The sequence below is a fragment of the Rousettus aegyptiacus genome, unplaced genomic scaffold (genome assembly GCF_014176215.1).
Source record: "Rousettus aegyptiacus isolate mRouAeg1 unplaced genomic scaffold, mRouAeg1.p scaffold_m13_p_2, whole genome shotgun sequence".
NCBI classification, from domain to species: domain Eukaryota; kingdom Metazoa; phylum Chordata; class Mammalia; order Chiroptera; family Pteropodidae; genus Rousettus; species Rousettus aegyptiacus.
In genome coordinates, this window is record NW_023416295.1 from 49803195 (window position 1) to 49825988 (window position 22794).

Below are 22794 nucleotides of genomic sequence, written 5' to 3' on the forward strand. Positions count from 1 at the left end.
CTAACTCTTGCAAGTACTCTTTTTCCTCTGTTTCTAAAGATAGGTGCAGATTTCCAGTATCCTATAAAAATCTTCATTTGATACCGAAACCAATCTGATGATTATTTTATTTCTTTCTTTCCATACACTGCAAACTTTTTAAACAAGTCTATGTCCATTAACTTTTCTTGCCCCGCTACGCACTTGCCCCCTACTCAGAATCCCTTGCGGGGATTACTCTACAAAATTTCTCATTGGAAGGTCACTTACCTACTTGTAACTGTAAAATCATAGAATCAAGAAATTTTAGAGCTAGAAGATACCTTTGATATTTCTTCCAATTCTCTTATTTTACAGATGAAGAAGGGCATACATACAATTTCGCATGACCAGTGGTCTCATTTGTCTCAATCTGCCTTGCAGTATTTGATATTGTAGCCTTCTTCCTTTTTACGAATATCGATTTAAATACATAAACTACTGTCAATGATTTTTTTTTTCCTGATTAGTTCAAAGACAAGGTCTGAGAAACTTTCCTGAGGACAAACTACATTAGTCATGACACAAGACGACTATCACATGTATTTGTTTCCATTCAAATGCTTTATCGAGATCTCTAATACCCCCTACCTCCACCTCCACCATTACCATGTCTCAGTTTATTTTAAAACTGTTTTCATAATCATCAAAGGCTTTTGTTATTGCTGGAAAAATTCAATACAAATGTACTTAGCTTTCCTCCTGTGCTGGAGTTAAGCAGCTCATACCCTAGAAAATATAACATTATATATTGCTATTCGACTATTAGATATTCATTTGGTTGAATGACTATTCCAGTATCTAACATATCTTATTGTCAAACAATTTTCTCCCTTCTCCAAAAGCAAAAGTACATTATTTTTACTGCCAAGAAGTTCTCAGATGTAGAAACAATAAGGAGCAGCAAGTTGTTACCTCACACTAGATCGGGTGTTTATATGAAGAATAAAAACTAACCTCTCTTCCTCTTTTCTTAGTGGAAAACAGTCTGGATTTGTTCTCAAGTGGTTTGGAAATCTACTGGCTATTTTTCAAGATTCTCAAGATACTGGCCAGAAAAGCATATCTTAAGCACTGTTAGAAATGATGGTGTGCATGTTTTAGACCTGTTTGTAGCATCAAGACTCTCCAGGTACAAAGTGTCAGTAAAATTACAGTTTTAATGAAACTGTTAGGTTTTCATGTAAATGCGATGGAATTGCCTTACCTGAAATCTCAAAGCCATTAAGGCCAATTCATGTGGAAAATACACCATTCAATTTGATTCCTTTTATTCCTTCTGCAGCAGGCAGCAATCAATAGTCTCACCACTTTTTAATTACTAAAAAGAAAAGCCCCATGAACTCATGGAAGCAGCTGTGTGATATTTATTTGATATTGATAAAAGTAAGCAAAAGTTTCACTATGTGAAATACATAAACATCTATAAAATCTGTACATTTACTTAAGATATATTTATATCTATAAATATATTCATATATGACATATATAAATATATATCTATAAATAAGATATATGTATATCTAAATAAATGTATTTAGATATCTATAAGATATGTTTATATACAACTACACATAACGTACATATTTGAAAATATCATATATATGCATATATATGTATATACATATATATGTATATATATATACACACACGCAATGAAGCATCACTTTATTTCACCTCTCTTTTTGCAAGAAAAATAGGTCAGAGATAAAAATAAGCAATTATCCTAGTTACATACGCAGTTATTTTCAGAGTAAAGCAATCTTTTAGCATCTTCCCCAAACCTTTGAAGAATGGGTAGAAACCAAGCTTAAAAAAAAAGGGACAGTAACAAAGTCACAAGTCAATATGTCCTGTGTGGGTCACCCAAAATCTAGTCCCCTAAACTCTATGCCTGAAAGAGAGCTTGTCCTAAACACTAGCTGTGAGGGCTAGCATGTTGAGATAGGCAAATTATGAGAGAGGAATTAGAATATTTGGCTCAAGAAAAGAGGGAATTTAAATAAGCATTACTCCGGCATTCAAAATATTTTCCTCTGATTTAGGGAGAAAGAAAATAAAAAAGAAGATATTCTACTATATAGAAATAAGTAAACAAACAACCTACTTGGGAAAAACAGCTTTATAAAAGTGAATTCTGAATTAAGACCTAAAATAAATCATAGAGATCTACCGTGAGATATAAATCAGCAAACTGACAGCATACTAGGTATTGTCACAGTACTGGGAACTCAAAGGGAGAGTGAGACATACTCCCAGACCTGTTATAACTCACTTTTGAGTGGAGAAGGGAGATGAGGAAATGAATGTCAAACAATAGCATCAGAACAGAGCCCTTCAGGAAAATGTCATGAGATTGCTACTGAGAACTGAGGACTCAAATATCTAATTAAATTTTCAAATGAGGTGAAGAGAAACAATTAGAAATAAATGCAATTGTATGGCTAGGAAAAAAAAAAGGGGCATAAGCTCCATGAATAATTACTACTGAGAGAAACATTCAAGCTATGTTTCTTCTGTAGTTCATCTTGACAGCCTTAATCTATTTTGTGAATCACCTGTCTTATTTCTGGAAGATACTGTAAACTTAATATGTAGGAATAAAGTGCTGACTCTGCAAATTGTGCTCCTAACATAATTTTCTGGGAAATGGGAGTAATTTAAGAGACTTATAAACAAAGAAAAATTCCTTCAGTGCTTCTCGTTAGCTCCTGAATTGACCGAATGGGATGTGTTAACATGGTACTTTAATCAACTTAAAGCATTCATCGCTTTATCAAGGTCTTTGCCCTTCAGTAGCAGACAAGAGATAAAATATTCTTATCTAAGAACAAAGACAATTGTTGGACTAAATTTTGTTTAATGGAAGTACCCTAGTTAATATAATGATAACCAGAAAATTTTCCTTTTGTTTTTGTTCATTTATTAATAATCGAAAAACATAATAAAAAGTCACTAAATTTTTATACACCAATGATGAACTTTTGGAAAGAGAAATTAAGAAAACAATCCTATTTATACTTGCATCAAAAACTATAAAATATCTGGGAATCAAATTAACGAAGGAGATAAAAGGTCTGCTCTTAGAAAATTATGTCATTGAAAAAAGAAATAGAAGAAAATACCAATAAATGGAAGCATATACCGTGCTCATGGGTAGAAAGTAACAACCTTGTTAAAATGGCTTTATACAACTGAAAGTTATCTATAGAGTCAGTGCAATCCCTATCAAAATACCAATGGCATTTTTCAGAGAATCAGAACAACTAATCCTAAAATTTATATGGGCCCATAAAAGACTCCAAATAGCCATGGGAATCTTGGGAAAGAAGAGCAAAGTTGGAGGTATCATACTACCTGATATCAAACTATACTACAAGGCTACAGTAATCAAAACTGCATGGTATTGGCATAAAAACAGATACATTGATCAATGGAACAGAAGAGAGCCCAGAAAGAATTCCACGCCCATATGCTTACTTAATATATGACAAAGGAGGTAAGAACATATAATGGGGTAAAGATAGTCTCTTCAATAAACAGTGTTGGGAAAATTGGACAGATACATGTGAAAAAAAAAAGAAAAAAGAAAAAAAACCTAGACCACCTTCTTATACCATATACAAGAATAAACTCAAACTGGATTAAAGATTTAAATGTAAGACCCGAAACCATAAAACTTCTAAAAGAAAACGTAGGCAATAATCTCTCTGATATTGCTACGAGTAATTTATTTTTGGACATATCTCCTTGGGCAAGGGAAAAAAAGAAAAAATAAACAAATCGGACTATATCAAACTGAAAAGTTTTTGGACAGCAAAGGAAACCATCAACAAAACAAAAGGACAGCTGATTGAATGGGAGAAGATGTTCGCTTATGATACATTATGATAAGAAGTTAATATCCAAAATATATAAAGAACTCCTACAATCCAACACAACAACAAAAAACCACAAACAATTCAATTAAAAAATAGGCAGAAGACCTGAACAGATACTTTTCCAAAGAAGAAATACAGATGGCCAATAGACATATGAAAAGATGCTCAAGGTCACTAATCATCAGGGAAATGCAAATTAAAACCATAATGAGATAACAACTCACGCCTGTCAGAATGGCTATCATCAATAAATCAAAGAATAAGTGTTGGCGAGGATATGGAGAAAAGGGAACCTTCATACACTGTTGGTGGGATTGCAAATTGGTACAGCCATTATGGAAAACGGTCTGGAGGTTTCTCAAAAAATTAAAAATGGATATACCTTTTTGACCCAGCAATCGCACTTGTGAATATTAAGCCAAAGAAAACCGAAACTATAATTTGTAAAGATCTACGCAGCTCTATTCACAATAGCCAGGATATGGAAGCAACCTAAATGCCCATCAACACAAGATTGGATAAAAAAGTTATGGTTCATATATACAATGGAATATTGTATATATGAAATCCTACCATTGACAATGACATGGATGAACCTGGAAGTTATGCTGAGTGAAATAAGTCAGACATAAAAAGATAAATATCATATGATTTCACTTATATGCAGAATCTAAAGAACAAAAAGAACAAACTAATCAAAAACAGAATCTCAAATATAGAGGATAATCTGGTGATGGCCAGAGGAGAGGGAGGTTGGAGGGCTGAGAGAAGGGTTAAAGAAGTACCAATCAGTAGTTGATAGATGGTCATGGGGATGGGGAGCACGGGACAGGGATTGTCAGGCAGCAGTAATGGAATGGCTACATGTAGAGCCAGAGGAGACAAAGAGCAACCAGGGAGATCATTTCATAAACTATATAAATGTCTAACCAATGTACTGTATACTTGAAATTAATAATAAAATAAAATAAAAGTCATTAAAAAGATCTTACTATTATATGATGGTTCATGATCCTGTACTGCTTCAAGTTAACATCCTTGCATAGGTTAAAAGACTAGGTTAGAACACAGGGGTCCCACGGCACTCCCTGGAGGCTATTTTGGGAAATAATCCCAAATATTTCTTTATTTGACTTACATACACTACTGGACAGTAAAATCACAGTTAATAAACTGTTCCATTTCATTAAATACATTTTTAGTATACTTAAATTTCAATTAAAAAGATAATCTAAAAATGTTAATTATGATAGCACTCTTTTATCTCTCTGAATTTAAAAACATTTAGAATTGTTTCATTCTTATATGCCACACACACAAAAAATAGGATGTATTCAGAACCATTTCTTCAAACAAGTTTTAATAAATATTTCAATGAATGCTTCATACTACCTTTCTTCATAACCACTAAATATATAACTCAAAGATCATAATATAACATATTAACAACCAACAAATCAAATTAAATATTTATTATCTGACAACTCTATATTTAAACCATGGGTTGGGATTATATGCAACACAAAGTAGTGTAAGACATCAGTGTTTGTGAAAAATAGGTGTAGGTTTATATGCTGTCCATTAAAAAAAAAGGAGTTAAGACAGCTAAATAGGGGTTGGTGCATGTTGCTCTGAGAGATGCAGAGTTTGCTACAAATTTGAGGTTTGGCCCTGAGCCTGACACTGAGGGGAGCCAAATGAGAAGTCCCCAATGGTGGTTGGGAACAACTGTCTAGCACCCTTGGACAGCATTAAAAATTACTGCATCGAGATGGTGTTCTGTTCACTCTTATTCACTTTCTTTGGTCATCCCATAGATGGAGGAAAGATGCTTTCTTTCTTTCTTTCTTTTTCTTTTTTTTTTTTTTTTTTTTCTATTTCTTCTCTCAGACAGGTGTTCCTTTCTTACTCTGTCCTGGAATCGCTCAACTTCTTTTTGTGCCTTACTAATCAGGAGCCACTGTCCCACATAGACACCACGTGCACAACCAGGCTCCTAGTCAGAGTTTGTACTTTCAGCATATCTATTTGCTTTATGACTTTATTTAACTCCTGAATTTCTAAGTCTTTGACATTTAGCACTTTAAATTAAACATTTCTGTTTTATTATCTGCTTTGGACAAAGGCAATATTTATGAAACAATTGCATAGTCTTATTTCTACAAATTCTGTCTGAGCAAAATGATTCAATGGCTAGAATGCCCCTGCTTTTGATAGGTACTGAATCACTGTCAACTTTGTCTCCTTTGACTGGCCTATTTAGTCTGTATTATAAGGAAAGATGCACTTGGGCTGCAAAGTCTCAGTCATGACTGTGCCAGATTGCATGGGAAATTCTAAAATTTCATTTATCCATTTAACAAATATTTACTGATGGTTTTACAGTGCTGGATGTTGCCGGGCCCATGACCTAATCAATATCTATGTCCCTAACTTCCACACTGTGCCGGACACACAGCAAGCTCACAGAGAAATGTATTGAAAAGATCTATAAAGAATTAGTGGCTCCTTGCCTATGAGGAATTTACAAAGTGTTTGCTCCCTTGTTCTAAAGACATAAAAAGTTAAATAATAATAATACATGATAAGATATATCCCCACAGCAAATAGGATGACTCTAGGAATATGATTCTGTCTCCTTGGCTACACTGCCATCCCAGAAGTGACAGTCGGAGGCATGGATAAAGTTCTGAGAATAAAAGGGTGTTCTCCACTGACAGTGCCATGGAACCCTGCACACTGGGATTCTGCAGGCAGGGTTTCTGTGATAGCTTAGGTACTGGTCCAGGCTGGGAAGCAGGTAAGGGACAGGTGCACACTGGTTTCTTTTCAGGACTGTTGAAAAGCAGCTTAGCATGGCCAGAGAGGCAAGTTGGCAGGAGAAACCCAGGAACCACAGTCAGGGAGGTAGGGGTAAGTGCTGAGGACTAGCCAGATATACAACTGCACTTTATAATAACATAAGCAAACAGAAAAGAGTCGATGTGAGTTCATTTGTTATAGTATTTTCCATACAGCATCACTTTTGAATAAGTGAGATCTTATGATAAAATATACAATTTTCAAATCTCTGGCTCTGGTATTAGACTTTATCACAATATACATATATTTTTAAAACAGATGAAATGGCCATATTGAATTTTTTCCATAGATGATATATAAACATATTTTATGATACTTTGAGAAAATAATCTTTTTTATTTTTTTCCTCTTCCCTAGCAAAGGATTCTCTGCAATGGCTGGAAGAGAGGGAAAGAACACTTAAGACTTTAATTCTGTATAAAGAGTGTTACTAGGATACATTTTTTTTGTTGACTTACGTCACAAAAGGAAAAAGCTTACTTGAGAGCATAGTCTGCCCCCTCTCATCCCCACACACAATGTTAAGAATAGCTGCATGCTTTTTGCCTAAGGTAGACAATACTTCCAGAGAACACCCAAAGACTGAATGCATTTAATACGTCACTCCCCCCTCTGCCTACTCATCAGACTAATTTTGAATGGCCTAGCCCAGTAGTTGGCAAACGTTTTCTGAAAAGAACCAACTGGTAAATACTTTAGGATTAGCCGGCCATATACTCTATCACAACTGCTCAAGCCATTGTAGCAGAAAGTAGTCAGACAGTGTGTAACAGATGGGCAAGGTTGTGTTCCAATAAAACTTTATTTATAAAAACAAATGATGGGCTGATTTGTTCTACAGGTCGTAGTTTGTTGATACCTGGCCTAACCCCTCAGTATTGAAATTATATTACAATTATTATGTTCACACAAAAAGAGACAATATATCTCAATACACATTATTTCCACCCAATTCTACCCCACTTGCAAAGGTATTAACTGATACTGATACATGTAAGTATTATTAAAAACATGCCAAAGTACCTAACAGCCAAAGATTTCAGGTTTCATCTTTTATCTTTCAAATGTATTTTATAGAGACGAGCACCAAGGAGAATTTCTGAGGAAATCTGTCAAGGGATTTTAGAGGAGAAAACAAAAACAAACCTAGCCTCTCTAAAATTGTGAACTCTGAGACTAATCTTATCAGATAGTCAGAAAAGCATATAAGCCAAAAATAAATCAAAGAAGATGATATTCCCATATGCATCTGGATGAATTCCAAACCTTATTATAGAAAACAGTAAAAGAATAATCTAGGCTCCTCAGTAATGCATGGTTTTTGTTTCGTTTTGTTTTTTAATTACAAAGACCTTCAGAAAGTACAAATCAGCAAATAATTCTCCTACTTTGCAGGATAGAGATCAACAGAAAGTAACATCCTGAGAAGTCACATGCTTCTGTCTGAATAGCAGCGGACCACTGAAGATACATATTTGACTCTAAGTTTTCTGTAGCCCAGGAGCTGGTATTTGGTGGGACATGAATGGGGCTATGGAAAGTCATCATTAGGCCATAGGAAAAGGTTCTGGCAACTGTGATACACTCGTTCTTGGCTAGATAATGGCTTGTGAATCTGTGACTTGTAGGACAGGACATACACTTACATTTTATCAAATTCTATGAGATTCTGTAAATAGTAATGGTTACTTGTAGTGGTTTAGGAAAGGTAGAGTCACTTAAGATTTGAAGGAATAAGGTAACTCGGTGCACACCCTATGTTACATGATCACTGAGTACTGAGAACAGTGACTAAAACAAGATATTTTGAGTTATATAATTTGAGAGAACACTTAAAAATTTTACTTCAAAAGAATCTATGGTTATGGTTCCTTATCTAGACTAATTGGAGATTATAAAATAAAAATTTCTGACCACTTGGCCATAATGGAAATTTCAATCTTTAACATTTATTTTTTAAGTGTTTACTATTTATAAACTACTTTATAGGATACTGCTTACAAACAATATTTCATTTGATCCTTATCAGTTCCCAGTAAGCTAGGTGAAAAATTGCTATTCTTATTTTTCTGATGAGGACATAGATACAAAGAAGTTATACACCTGATCTTCAGACACATATTGAGGGGGAGAACCACAACTCAAAGCAGTCTTTCTATTGACTGCAACAAACTATCTCCCTTTCAAGATCTTTGTATATTTGTCTTATTCGTTACCAGATTTCATTCAATGTCTGTCGAGAGATGATAATGCTTACAATATAGTATCTTGGCTGGGGAGAATGGTAAAGACAATCCATTTCGAAATGATTCCTTTTATGTAACAATTGTTAAAATGTATCTCATCAATAGCTTTAAGGCCTCCTCCTTAAAGAAGATAGTATTATGTTATAGGAAGAACTGGAACTTAGTTAAGTACTTGCTGAAATGGACCAATGACAGCAGACCAGAGTCAAGAGAACTGAGTATATCATTGGCTAAATGAAGTTTTTCCTGTTCAATGAGGGAGAAATTGTGCCTATTCACTTCACAATTTAAGAAGCTCAACTAAGAAAACAGATGTGAGATCATTTAGAAAAAAAGAGTATCTAATTACTCAACAAATATTGAGTAGCATTGCAATAGATGTTACGATGAGATCAAGTACAATCTACTCAGTGGCAATAGAAAACCACAGCTTCGCAAAATATGAGAAACTGTTAGGAATTTCTGGGATTACACACAAATAGAGTTGACAGAGGACAGAGGCAGATCAATTAAAAGGCTAAAATACATAGACTTTTGAGTAGATGCAGTAACATGAAACAACATATTTTGAAGATTTTTAGTATGTAATAAAAGAATGCAAGTATCTTAATAGTTTTCAATAGGGATTGCATGTTAAAATGATATTATTCTGTACACACTGAGTTAAATAAAACATTTAAATGGATGTCACCTTTTTACTATATTAATGTGGCTACTAGAAAATTTAAAATTACTGTGAAGCCTGCATTATATTTCTATTGGACAGTGCTGTTCTAGAAAGATGTACTGTAACCAAACGAGAAGTCTGGGCAGAGCACGATTCTGAAAAGGCTACTCACACATATATTGTCTCTGTGAGGGAAAGACACGAATGAACCAAAGACTCAACAGATAACAAACCAAGTGTTATCCAACCTACAAATTACAAAAATTCTGATGGCTCATGTGGGAACACAAACGTAGTCAGGAGGAACCTGGAAGGTATTGCTGGTGATTCCAAAGTAAATTGATTGAAAACCAAACGAAGCAGTGGGAAAACAGAATAATTTTGTTTCTTCTTCTAGCTGAAGCAGAAATATTGGAGAAGAAATGTCTCCTATATGCTTGTTAGAATGGAAGTTCGATCTACCTCTAGACCTTACCCCTGGTCACCAGTGACTATTACACACACACACACACACACACACACACACACACACACACACTATCTAGTACAATGCTTTATTAGCTGACAGAGCTTCTTAGTACACCTCAACCGAATTATTTAACATTTACAATACATAGATATTATTTATTTCCAGTAAATGGTCATAAAATAACCTCTAGGCCCCCCCAAAATTACAAACCAGATTACAGAAGGGATCTTTAGGGATTCAACTGTAAGTATCCTAGGGAGTCCTATGTCTAACTGAATTTTCAGCACCCAGCCTCGTACTGGTTACACAGTAAATGTCCAGTAAATTCACTCAGTACGTTATACTATATTGGAACACTTAAATAATATGAAAAAGGCAAAGGCTGGAAGTTTTTGACTGGTAAGTTCACTGTTGGAGATGGATAATCAAACACACGGGGCTGAGTACCTAGAAATAAGAAGCCAACAAAGGTTCACCAAAAGCAAGTCATGCCAGATGGGCCTCATATTTTTTTCACCCTGCCTTTACATTTGCAGAAGACATCTTAAATACAGAGTAAATCTTGACTTTCATAAGACCTTTGACAAAGTCTTTTATTACATCTTTGAAAAATGTGTAGAAATAGCAGGCATGATGACAGAGCAGTTATAAGATAGTAACAAGTAGAAAAACCATAAAGAAAGACTTAGTGGTTGAGACATTGAGGTCAACCTAAAGAAATCCTTCAGTAGTGTATCAGGAGTTCCTATTTTTTTCAATGAATTGGAGGAGAGCATGAAAGGCATATATGCAAGTAACATAAAGGTGGAAGGAATAAATATTGCATTGGATATAGTTCAGAAAACCCTAAATTAGGGGTTATATGAACAGAATATTTGAAAACAGTATGATGAAATCTAAAAGAAATAAAAGTAGTTGTATAATTAGGTATACAAATAAATTATAATTAGAAATAAAAATGTAAAAAAAATAAAATAAATAATTTAGGATGCGGAACACCTGGTCTGGTGGCAGCTCAGCCGTTTACCAGATCATCACCAGTACAATGTGAAAGCTGCTTAAAGCTAACGTAATGGCAAGCTGCGTTAGAAGAAATGCAGTTCTAAATAAGGCTTGTTTATAGTTCTCTTATATTCTGTACCAGCCAATCCAACATTTGGAACATCATATCAAGAGGAATTCTGAGAAGCAAACAAAGCAGAACAACAAACGGGAATAACTGAAGGGATTAAAGATGCTTTCTGATGAAGAGAGAAAGCTTACAGATGATATGTTAGAAACCTTTATGTTCTTAAGAGTTTTCAGTTAGAATGTCAGGGTATAGTCTGTTTTCCAGAGGCCATTTTTGAGAAGAGGAAGGAGTCACAGATTTCTTTGAGAATCTGATAAAGCCATGGGCCCTCCCAGCAAGGAAAAAAATACACACACATACATGTTTTTCATGCAATTTCAGAGGTTTTTAAAACAGATTAAGGACCTCTAACTTTGAAGTTATAAGGACCCAGGTTTCTGTTTCATATAAGAAACTATTTCTCCCTTGACCTCTAAAGCAATACTCCTGATCAGGGAAAATGATAGAATTTCTATCCTGGGCGGAAGGGGTGGTAGTAGATTCTGGAGCTGGTAACCCGTACATTCCCTCCCAATTCTAGGATTCCTTAATCTAAAAGGAGTTTTTGAATAATTTCACAATGTTAACAAAAATATTTAAAATGCTATTTGTTATTGTCATTCACATCACAGTTTTAAATAGTAAAAAGATCCATTATATCTTAGTAATTGAAACAGGTCAAAACAAAGGTCGTCCAGGCACTAACATGATTTACCAGACATATCTGAAAAGGATTTTATTCCCTATATGCACAACCAAACTGGCAGCAGGTATATAAATTATTTCTTGGATTACAAACAACAAAATACTTCTCTCTTCAAGATGCGTTTTTAAAAACGTAGCTGCATTCAGGGGTATGACAGCAGAAGCCCTATGGCATTTGCAATATAAACTCTTTTGCATTTGGTCACAAAGATTTTTCTAAGCAACTAGTTAATGCCATCATGACAGGACATATTCATGAATTATCTTATTAGTAGCATTACATAATTTCTATATTCTGGGGTCTATGTTCTTTCTAAGTAGCTCATTGCTGTCTGAACCTGAAGAACTTTTTTTACACATTAGCTAGAGGGGAGGAGAAGAGCTGCATCTCTGTTTTAATCTATCTTTAAAAAGAAATAAGTACATCAAAGTACTTGAGAGTGATGCTTACTTCTTTAAAACTCAGGTTCTCAGAAATCCTAAATAGGAAAAGCTTTCTATATTTCTTTTGAGAAATAGTTCCTGGATTTTGCTCAAATTTCTTCTATTTAAATTCTTCCTGCTAGTTCTGCTAATAATTTGGAAAGAGCCCCCAATCCTCAAAAAATTAAACTCGTTTCATTCAAAATTACTTCAATGTTTCCTACCTACATCCATATAAAACTATAATGAGGTTTTATAAATGCCTGTTGCCAACACACAGTGCTGCTGCTTAGGAATAATTTTCATAATAAGTGACCAAAAAAGGGCTGTGGGCCTCAAGGAGAAGCTGTGTGCATGCATGTGTGTGTATGTGCATGTGTGAGTGCATGTATATGTGTGTGTGTGTGTGTGTGTTTGTGTGTGATTAATTTGTGTATGGAACTCCTGTGATAGATGTTACTCACTTAAAAGTCCCAACTTCATTATCGTTATTTTTATATTGGGGCCAAAACCAAGGTATTATTTCATCCTTTCACTGCTCAGTTTTCTCCCATTTCCATCCCTTTAATTTCCCATTCAAATCAATTTCTCAAAATGGAAAAATAATCTGCCATCGATGATAGACTTTAAGTGATATGGAGGACTCTTTTTTTTTTTTCCCCCCAGTTCAACAAATGATTAATGACAGTGGACCTATTTTCAATAGCATGGATTTTCAAATTCCATCAAAATCTGTCATACTGTTTTCTTAGCTCTCAACAAAACACACCCAGATATTCAGAGGCTATACAGAATTGTAGGGATTAGTTTTAGTTATATCTTCCAACTGCTTTAGCCATAAATACAGCTGATGAGGAGAATTATATAAGACAGTGTTTCTCAAACTTCAGTGTGGAACAGAATCATAAGGAAGGCTTACCAAAACATAAGTTGCCAGGCCCCATCTGTAGAGTTTGTGATTCAGTCAGTCTGGGGTGGGGCCCAATAGGTTGCATTTCTAACGAGTTCCCTGGTGATGCTGCTGCTGCCAGTCTTGGTACAGGAGGGATCCCTGGTAGATAACTGCTTGATAATATTTCCTTTATTAATTCTAATTTTCATGGTAAGATTTTTGACTCATACTCTAGATTGGACTCTAAAATGGCACATGACTTTCTGCAGCTTCCGAAGCTACAGAAGCCACATCCTTCTCTGACTATCCTATGGAAAATATTAAGAGTGCAACCCTTGTTTTATAAGCTATATAAATGTCTAACCACTTGAAGTTAATAAAAATTTTTTTAAAAAAGAGTGCAACCCTCTCCTAGAAAAAATCAAGCTGTTTCTTGAGTCCTTCTTTCACTTTCTTTAAACCCCTTCGTAGGTATTTGAAGAAAAATTCAAAAGGAAAATGACTCATAAAGCCTATCTGGAAGGGGTAGCTCTATCTGAAAGAAGATTGGCATACTCACCAGAGAGGAAATATACCCAGTCGTGTGGTGATGAAAACCACGGCAAACATAACAAACAGGAGATCACACATTTTCTGAAACTTGGCGTAATTTGCCATTTTGGCGGCCTATGAAAGAAAGGAATGTGACATATTAATTTAAATTAGCTTGATAAATAAAAAGCTTCTTTCAATATGCATGAGTTTTCTGTAAGTTATAACTTACCAGATGCATAAAATTGCCTGCTACTTTGAAATGTCATGCATCATACATCAGTATTTATAAATTACCCATAAGTCGAGTGAAAAGCAGCATTAGCCATAAGGAGAACTACTGACTGTCAGAAATTTAATAAAATATTCAACAACCTGAAAAATTCAATTATATGGTTGATTTCAGAAAAATAAAAAAATAAGAAAATTCTTGCATTATAGATGATATTAGCAAGCCAAAGACACCAAAACAGAAATTTGGCATAATAGGTCAAAATAGAAAGTGTTATATAATCCTTTAAACCTTTAATGAGCCCATACACTAAGGCCACAAACTTCATACAGACTATATGAAGCATTTCTGCATTTTTTTCTCCCATCTACTTAGAATTATAGGTTTTTGTTTTGTTTTGTTTTGTTTTTTTAAATGGGCATAAGGAGTATTCTGGGGAAATTGTTTCTTGGCTTATTTTCATAAATTTAGAATGTCGAGCTCATGTTTTTTCAATAAATCCATTTAGGTATAATTTTAAAAGTTACATTATTGGATCATCTTCTAGATGAAAGTCGCCAATGTTAAAGTGTCTGTGAGAAGTACTCTAATATTTATGATAGTGATTTAAGTGACCATTTTTTATATTAAATTTAGTGTAGGGAAGAAATCACATCCCTTTCTCTACCATCTACTTTTTATGGATGAGTCTAAGTAAAAACAGGTGACGCTAAAAACATAATTTTGCTTGATCAGCATTTTTTTACATTTTCACCTAGAATTGACAAGCACCTATACACAGGGTTACAAACTGAAGATGTCTTCTGAATTTATAACATTATTTCTTACTGCTTGAAAAGTTAGCTGAGCCAAACTTGAAAAGATTGTTGACAGTATCCACAGAATCTATAATTTAATAGTTTTAAGTAAAATACAAAGCTCTCAGAGAACTATATTCCTAAGGTGACATATCTATTTACTGAGTAGAAGACAAGATGAACTTTTAATTTCATGAATATTTTGGGTGTGACACCACAAATTACATTAAGAAAGAAAAAAAGCATCTTCTGACTCCTCCTGACTAGGTAACCATGTAGATGTTCTTTTACACTCATTCACTAATATTCAATAAAAAAGTATTAAACATAAATTTTTTGGAAATGTCTAGGCCATAAATCCCACTTTGAAGAGTTGATAATCAACATAATTCATTATTTGGACATTCTCAAGCAATATTTTATAATATCAAAGAGAATCCAGTTGACAAGAACATCTGCTTTTAAGCCACATGACTAGGATTTCTGGATTATTTTTCTTTTCTAGATTAAAGTGGTAGATGATGATTCAACCAACATTTCTGACTCATGGCTCTGCCAAGCACCATGCCAGCCATTTCTAGAGATTAAAGCTGGCAGACTGTACAAGGTTGATTTCAAAACTGTAAAATGTTGTATTATAAATTTCTACTTTCAAGCACACTTACAATTTAACCAAGTGGTAACTGATTTTCTAGTTAATTATAGTTCTTCTTTAAAACATATGTGGAATAGACCTAGTTTGACACACTTAAAACCATAGTGCCAAACTATCATCTGACATATCCTAGCCCATTAGGACTATATATACTTCAAATATTTACTAACTTATAGTAGGTTCAATTTTATGGCATGGGATTTCTGCTTAAATTGCAGTAATAGATCACTATTTGAAGGCACCTCTATTCTATATTCACAGTAACAGTGAATGCTTCAAAGAGGCAGAAAGAACTATGAGCCAACAGGAATAAAAAAAATCAGAATACAGATACTCGGACCTATTTCTACATGGAGTTTATGTTCTGATTTATTTTTGATCAGTTACATAACTTTCTTAGATTAAGTGGAAAAACTCTGATTATATAACATTATTGAGTGTGTCTCTTTACAGGGGCTATAATTGAAAGTATAAATGCTACATCTAAATTTTTCTTGGGATTTTGTCTTTTGAAATATGCTAGAAACATTTTCATTTTTTTTTTTTGCTACTTTGATAATTCTAAATGATAATGATTTAGAAAGTCAAAGTGCAACCAATATAGTCCTCAGATATTTTTTATACTTACGTGCATAGAAAACAATTTTTATATATAATTTGTAATTCATATATAATTTTCACTGTGAAATGCTAGGATAATGTGTATATTGGCAGTAAAAACTATGACTACTAATTGACTCCATCAGTATATACAACTCCCATTAATAACTAAACTGAGTTATATACACTTTTTGGATAAATCAGTGTGAAACTTAAAATACCAGAAATCAAATCTATTCAAGTAATAATTTTCCTAATGTAAAACATTTATTTCTTAAGTGTGGAATAATAAAGGTTTTCATTTTTCTATTTATAAAGAATGCTAACATGCTGAACATTTTTTTTTGTACAAAATTGAAATTGTATATACTGATTTAAAATCTTGCTTATACAAATTCTACAAAGAAACACTCTGCAGTTTCAAAGCAGTCATATACTATCGTCCCCAGCATCATCTAGAATAATATAGAAGTGATGATTGTTGAGGACTTTCTGAATTCTAGATTTTGTACTTTTAAAGATGAAGAAAACTTTTACCTCCAGAAGAGCATCAGCTGAATCATGAAGACAGAGAACCAGGGTTCCTACTCGGGCCATATTGTTGACATATGAAAAGGTAATCAAGAAAATAGACACAAGGTGATGCAGGAACATGATGCCAAAGTCCTTGGAAAAGGAACAAACACAGCCATGTTAGGATTTCACACTATTGCAACAGTTCTATTCACCTATTCAAACTATTCAACCAGTACTTGCTGGGCCTAGCACTGGGAATACAAAAATGAGTAAAATACAGTTCCTACCCTCTGTGAGTTCACCATATAATGGGAGAGACACACAGGAGATGTGATTGTGGAGAAGGTACTAGACACCAGGACTCAGGCCATACATAAAGGAATTTGAAGCTATGGGAGAAATTACTGCAAGATTTCAAGCAAAGAAAGACACTACTTGGATTAGTGTTTTAGGAAAATATTCTGGGCAGCAGTGCAGGTCCAAATGGACCACTTCTCTGACTACTTCTGCATCCTTCTCCTAGAATATACCCACTGGGATATTTAAATAAGAATTCTTATGCATTGGCTTTTCTAATTGGTCATACATTGGCTTTTCTGATTGGTCATACACAAATAAGCTCTCAATTTTAACTATTATCTGTCCATAGTTATTAGGAAAAAAACTGGCAAAAATAATGGAAAATTGGCCATCTTTTTTTTTTTTTTGGTCAACTTCAAGGGTGTGTCTTCCTGGCCCATGTGAAAAGATCATCTTTTTCTGATACTGATTTATCTCCCGACCATTTGAACATGATTTCTTGTAATACATAATTTCTGTTGCTTAGAACTATAGTCTCTCTTTTACTGGTATTTTTACTTTTATATTTAGTCCATGTTTCTTCTAGAATAAACTTGAACTTCTCAAGGACTTAAATGTCAGGACTAGTTCTAACGGTGATCCACTTGAAGCCTTTAGAGAAAGAGGACTACTCCCTCATAGGCAATTCATGTAGAGACCAAAAATTTAGCCAAAATGGAAAGCTTATCATGACACGGAGACAGAAAGAGAGCAAGCATGAGTGTGTGTATGCGTGTGCACTCTCTTTATTTAGTAGCTATTGATGTCATACAGTTTAGGGTTTGAAAGGTTAACTTCAATGACTTTTAAATGATGTTAAAACATTTAAACTATGGTCTTTGTTTAGATCCTGAAAGTAATTAATGATAATCCATATGTAATACAATTGTTCTTATTAAGTCCTTTTGCCACTTTTTTCACTGAGTAGTTTCCATATTGATAACCTGAACCTATGAAACTATAGATATTTCTACTATTTAAATTCCTGTAATACATAACTCTTAAAAATGTCTTTTAATGGTTTATGATGTCAAGTTTTAAATAACAATGTTGAAATAAAGTTAAATGTGTATGTTAAAAAAAAAACCCACAGTGTTTAAAATGGTTCTGTATACACTTTGGTGAATATATGCAGAGGTTACTTTTCTGTCTTGGAAAGTGCCAAACATTTATTCATAACTATGCATATTGATTTATTATTAGGATAAACAATGTGCAGTAAGTCCTCACTTAAGGTCATTGAAAGGTTCTGAGACTTTAAGGGGACAATGCATAATGAAAATTGATTTTACCATAGGCTAACTGATATAAATAAGAGTTAAATTCCATTGCATTATAACGAAACAACTTCGAATAACAAAAAGACATTATTCAAGAACCTTTTGGATCAGTTTCTTAAATCAGGTCAGATAATTTTTGAAATGAAGTGCAACTATTTTATTTTCAATTAACCTAGTCTCCAACTTAGCTGTGTCACACTGGTGGTAGATACCATCACCACCATCATCTTGGAAGAATCATCTGTCTTGCATCAGTTAATTCTATCTTCCCACAGAGGAACTGCAGAACTGAGTCTTGAAAACTTTTGCCACCTGTTGACCTACCACTATGCTCTTTCCTCTAGAATCACATTCACATCTAGTTCTCAGCTCACTGGCAGAAAGAAACGATGACCATGCTCTGTGAGTTTAATGAGTGATTATGTAAAGACTCAATTAACCAGTTCTACCTAGTTCTCCTGATTTTCTCCGATGTTTTGGCAGTATCAAGGATTTTCCTAAATCACTAAAGCTTGACAATACTAAAATGCTTAGGCATACAATAAAAATTGTTCTGATAATAATTCCCAGTGGAATATGAAATCTAGTCTCTCCAGGTTGTTATCCAAAATTTATTAGGTTCCAGCACCTACCTGAATATAAAAGGTGTTTTGTATCAACCCAAGGAATTTGAAATAACTACTTCAAAACATTGAATCAATTACAGTGGAGCTACCCTATCAAATGATATTTTAACCTGTTTTTCTAAGCACAATTAAATAAAAACATACAGTGCTTAATTCAACAGTTCAATGAGTTTATATCTGCTCATGTTTAAAGTCTAACCAGCTGAGTACCTAACCAGAACAACACTTTTCACATTTCCCATTATTCAGCCCTGAATGATTGATCTTGATTCACTGAAAGAGAACAAGTTCTTCTCTATTTAATTTTAAAATGAATATAAATTTATACAAATGAATAAATATAAAATTTATATTTTTTAACCAATCCACTTAGGAGGATTAGGAGCATTTTATAATTAAGTTTCCTGATTTGTATCCAATATAAATGTCAATAAACAACACAAAGCCCTTGGCAATATAGCAAGGTTCCCCTAAAAACAAGAGGTTTATTTTGCAGACAAAGTTTGTTTTGTGAAGATGATTTCAGCATATAAATCCCCTGGTCCTTGAAAATATTTATTGCTGAGGGACTCAGAGTTATGGCCATGGCGGAAGACCAATTTTGATTATGCAGTCATATCTGTATGAATATGAAAAAAAGTGTGAATAATGAATTTTGTCTGTTACATTTCTGCTCCAGAAAGCATTATATGGAATGAAATACCTTTAATAAAAGCCATGTAGTCATTATTTCATGTGCTACATCTCCATACCCTGACACATTTTGAGAAGACACTGAATCTGATCCAAATTGACAGTTTTTAAACAAACTGTCTATTTAGACTTTATCTAAAGCAGGGAAATTTTATCAAAGCAGGGAAACTCCCATCCTCATGTTTTTTACTGCTTGAAAGTGACTGGTGTGTATATAGACACATGCATGGCTGCAGGAGTCTTAGCATTTTAGGTTGAGAATGTTTTACTGCATTTTTAGTAGCAACAATTAGGTAGAGAGACTGCAAATTTTTGTTGGACCTCAGAATGAAAACTGATTCCAAAAGCCCTTATTCAAAATAGACTGGTCTGGCCACCTGCTTCTGTGGCGTTCTCAACCTCTTTCCATTCTGTTATATTGTTTCTGGGCATATTCACAGCAATCATAAAGGGCTCCTTCTATGTTTTCTGCCTGATGTTTACCCTCATTCGAGTGGCTTATCCTATGTTAATTATTAGAGACAGATACAAAATTAGGTGTGGGCTTGACTCAAAATCCATTAGAATGTCTGAAATGAAAGAATTCAAAGAAGAGTCATCCATTTTAATACCAGAAGCTGGTAAGATAATGCTGCTCCCCCCCACCCCACACTTTATTACATTCTAAACGGCATTTAGAGAACCAAGGACAGAGTCTCTTAATCTGTTCTGTGTAGTTTCCACATCAGAAAGGTAAAATTCCAGCTATCTGCACTCCATTCTCAAATATCAGAATGAGAATTGGCATTCTTAACTCAGTTCTCCAGGGGAAACTTGTGCACAGTAAAATATTAACACCAAAAAGCAAGAGGGATCACCCTCTCATGTTCTATACAATGAACCTCCCTTTGGAATGATCAGGTTGTACAGAGTCTTCAAATTAACACTGTCTTCAGGAGACACCATAAATACATCTTGATGCACATATTCTTGTGAATATAAAATCAACTCTTTTCTCAAAAAACAAAACAGAAACATCCCGACAAGAAACTTATTTCTTAAGTTCTCATTTGTTAGATAAAGTACTAATAATTTTATGCAGATTTTTTGGGGGAATGATCTTTGCAATAAATAAAGAAAAATACTGGTGAACTTTCTCAAAAAAGGAATAAGAAGATCAAGATTTTAAGTAAAGTTTGGCTTAATGTGCATGAGCAGTAAGGATTATGAAATACTTCTAAAGTGCAAGGCAAAGAAAAGATTCCTCTCTCTCAGATACAAACATGTATTAGTGCTCCTGAATAAAATTAATAAATACAATTAATAAATGTGTAATCTAACTCATATGAATAGAAGTCAGATAATTAGCACCACATTACTCATTTAACAGATTTTCAAACTCCCTAGGAAACAGAATGACAGCAGCATAATTTAAAGTCGATTTCATTTTATGGCAACTATGATAATAATAGAAATCTTTCCTTTTTTTTCTAAATAGTTTTATTACTTGAACCTTCAAGGCACATAGAAATGTATATGACTTTTAACAGAGTAAAATGTTCTTTTTTTTTTTTTTTTTTCCTAGAAATGACAACAGTCTTCCTATCCCTTTACTGGGGATTTTACAACAGGGGGTAAAATTCCCAGAATGTTGGGGAGCGGCACAGCTATGCAGGAAGTAGACTTCCAGCATGCACCCTGGCCAAATGCAGAAGAGAGGGGCTCCATCTCCACGCCAGATCGAATACAGAGATGGAGACAGGAAGGATTCAGACAAAGCTTACTTATGCCAAGAATAATTGTAGTTAGATACTTTTCCCACTGGGGAATATGAAAATGTAATGAATTCTCAACCTTTGGCTATGGATAGCTAAAGTCTCAATTAACAGCATTAAAAAAAAATCTTTTTGAAAGAAAAAAAAAAGACTAAAGACTGTCTAGGTCTTGAGACAGTGGCTGAAATGAAAGTATATTCAGGGTGATTTATACAAATCAGTTGATTCTGATTTATCCCATAATAAACGATTTGAGAAAAATTATACTTTTCTCTTTCCTCTTGTGAAAAGTTTTCATAATGTATGTAAATGTAAACCTTTGGGTATCTGCAATCTCCTACAATTTATTTGATTATTATGCTTTTAACTGGCCTTAAATTTTGGCTCACTATACAGAGAATTGGTCAAATGTACCATTTAAAGGTATTTCAAATAATAAGGCTCTTTGAAAACTAAAATTCACTTTCATTCTCACGCAGAGCCTATGCACGCTAGAATAAATATTTATGGGAAAACTTGGAAAGGTATGAAAAAGTGTGATTTATTTGGGAAATGCTTGTTCAGTTATAAAGTGGAGGAGTGTCCTGGCAGGAATGATTCAATTATCCCTTCTCCAAAATTCAGTCCATAAATAAAATTCATTCATACTAAATCAGAGTTGAATTTATTTCCATACATTTTCCTAAAAGACTAGATTTTTCTCCTTTTGAACTAAATATATACAAATTTAGGTACTTGACGGAGATAACTGTCACATACAAACATTCTAAAAACAGCAAATACCAAGAAGTTACTTAGTTAAGGACTTTATATTTACTATTGTTACTACCGAAATGTTTTAAAAATGTGTACTCATGTGATTTAAATATCTCTACTAGCCATTCTCAAATCTGACATCCTCACTGTTCATCAAATATGCATGTCCAGGTTGCTCTACTTTAGAGCAGAGAAAGGCACACTATGGTCTTTCAGGCCAATCTGAACCTTCATTTGTTTTTGTAAGGAAAGATTTATTGAAACACTGCCATATCCATTTGTTTAATTATTGTCTATGGCAGTGTTCTTGCTACGGCGGCAGAGTAGAGAGGTTGTAAAGAGATTATGTGGCCAGAAAGTTTAAAATATTTACTATCCGGCCCTTTACAGAAATGTTGGATGATCTCCGACTTAGAGCCACATTGAAGGCATGTTATGGGAAACTCAGTCATGTATCCGAGATATGGCAATTGCATATTTACATGACCAGCTTCATCACATTTTCTTCAAGATAAAGAATATGTAAGAAATTTAATTTTCATAGCTATTTTGAAGTAACCCATAAAATATGCCGCTCAAAATTCAGATACACTATTAAAAAAGAGTTTGGGCAGGTATCTCCGTCAAACTTCTCATGATAAATTATAACTATAACTTCAAGATAAATTGAAAATCAAGGAGTTTCTTCACCAGCTTTTCAAATGAATACTGTCTGTCTGAATTCAATATTACTTTCTCTAC

General features: G+C 34.0%; 1 protein-coding gene across 2 annotated transcripts in view; it reads right to left on the reverse strand.

The window, feature by feature from the left end:
- Positions 1 to 22794, reverse strand: part of CERS6 (ceramide synthase 6) — a 265827-nt gene that overhangs the window by 37941 nt on the left and 205092 nt on the right. For both annotated transcript variants that reach the window (XM_016165374.2, XM_016165375.2), the window contains exons 7-8: positions 16627 to 16755; positions 13834 to 13940 (exon numbers count right to left, since the gene is read on the reverse strand). In XM_016165374.2, the coding sequence (XP_016020860.1) occupies positions 13834 to 13940; positions 16627 to 16755 (236 nt within the window). The remainder of the gene's footprint in view (positions 1 to 13833; positions 13941 to 16626; positions 16756 to 22794) is intronic.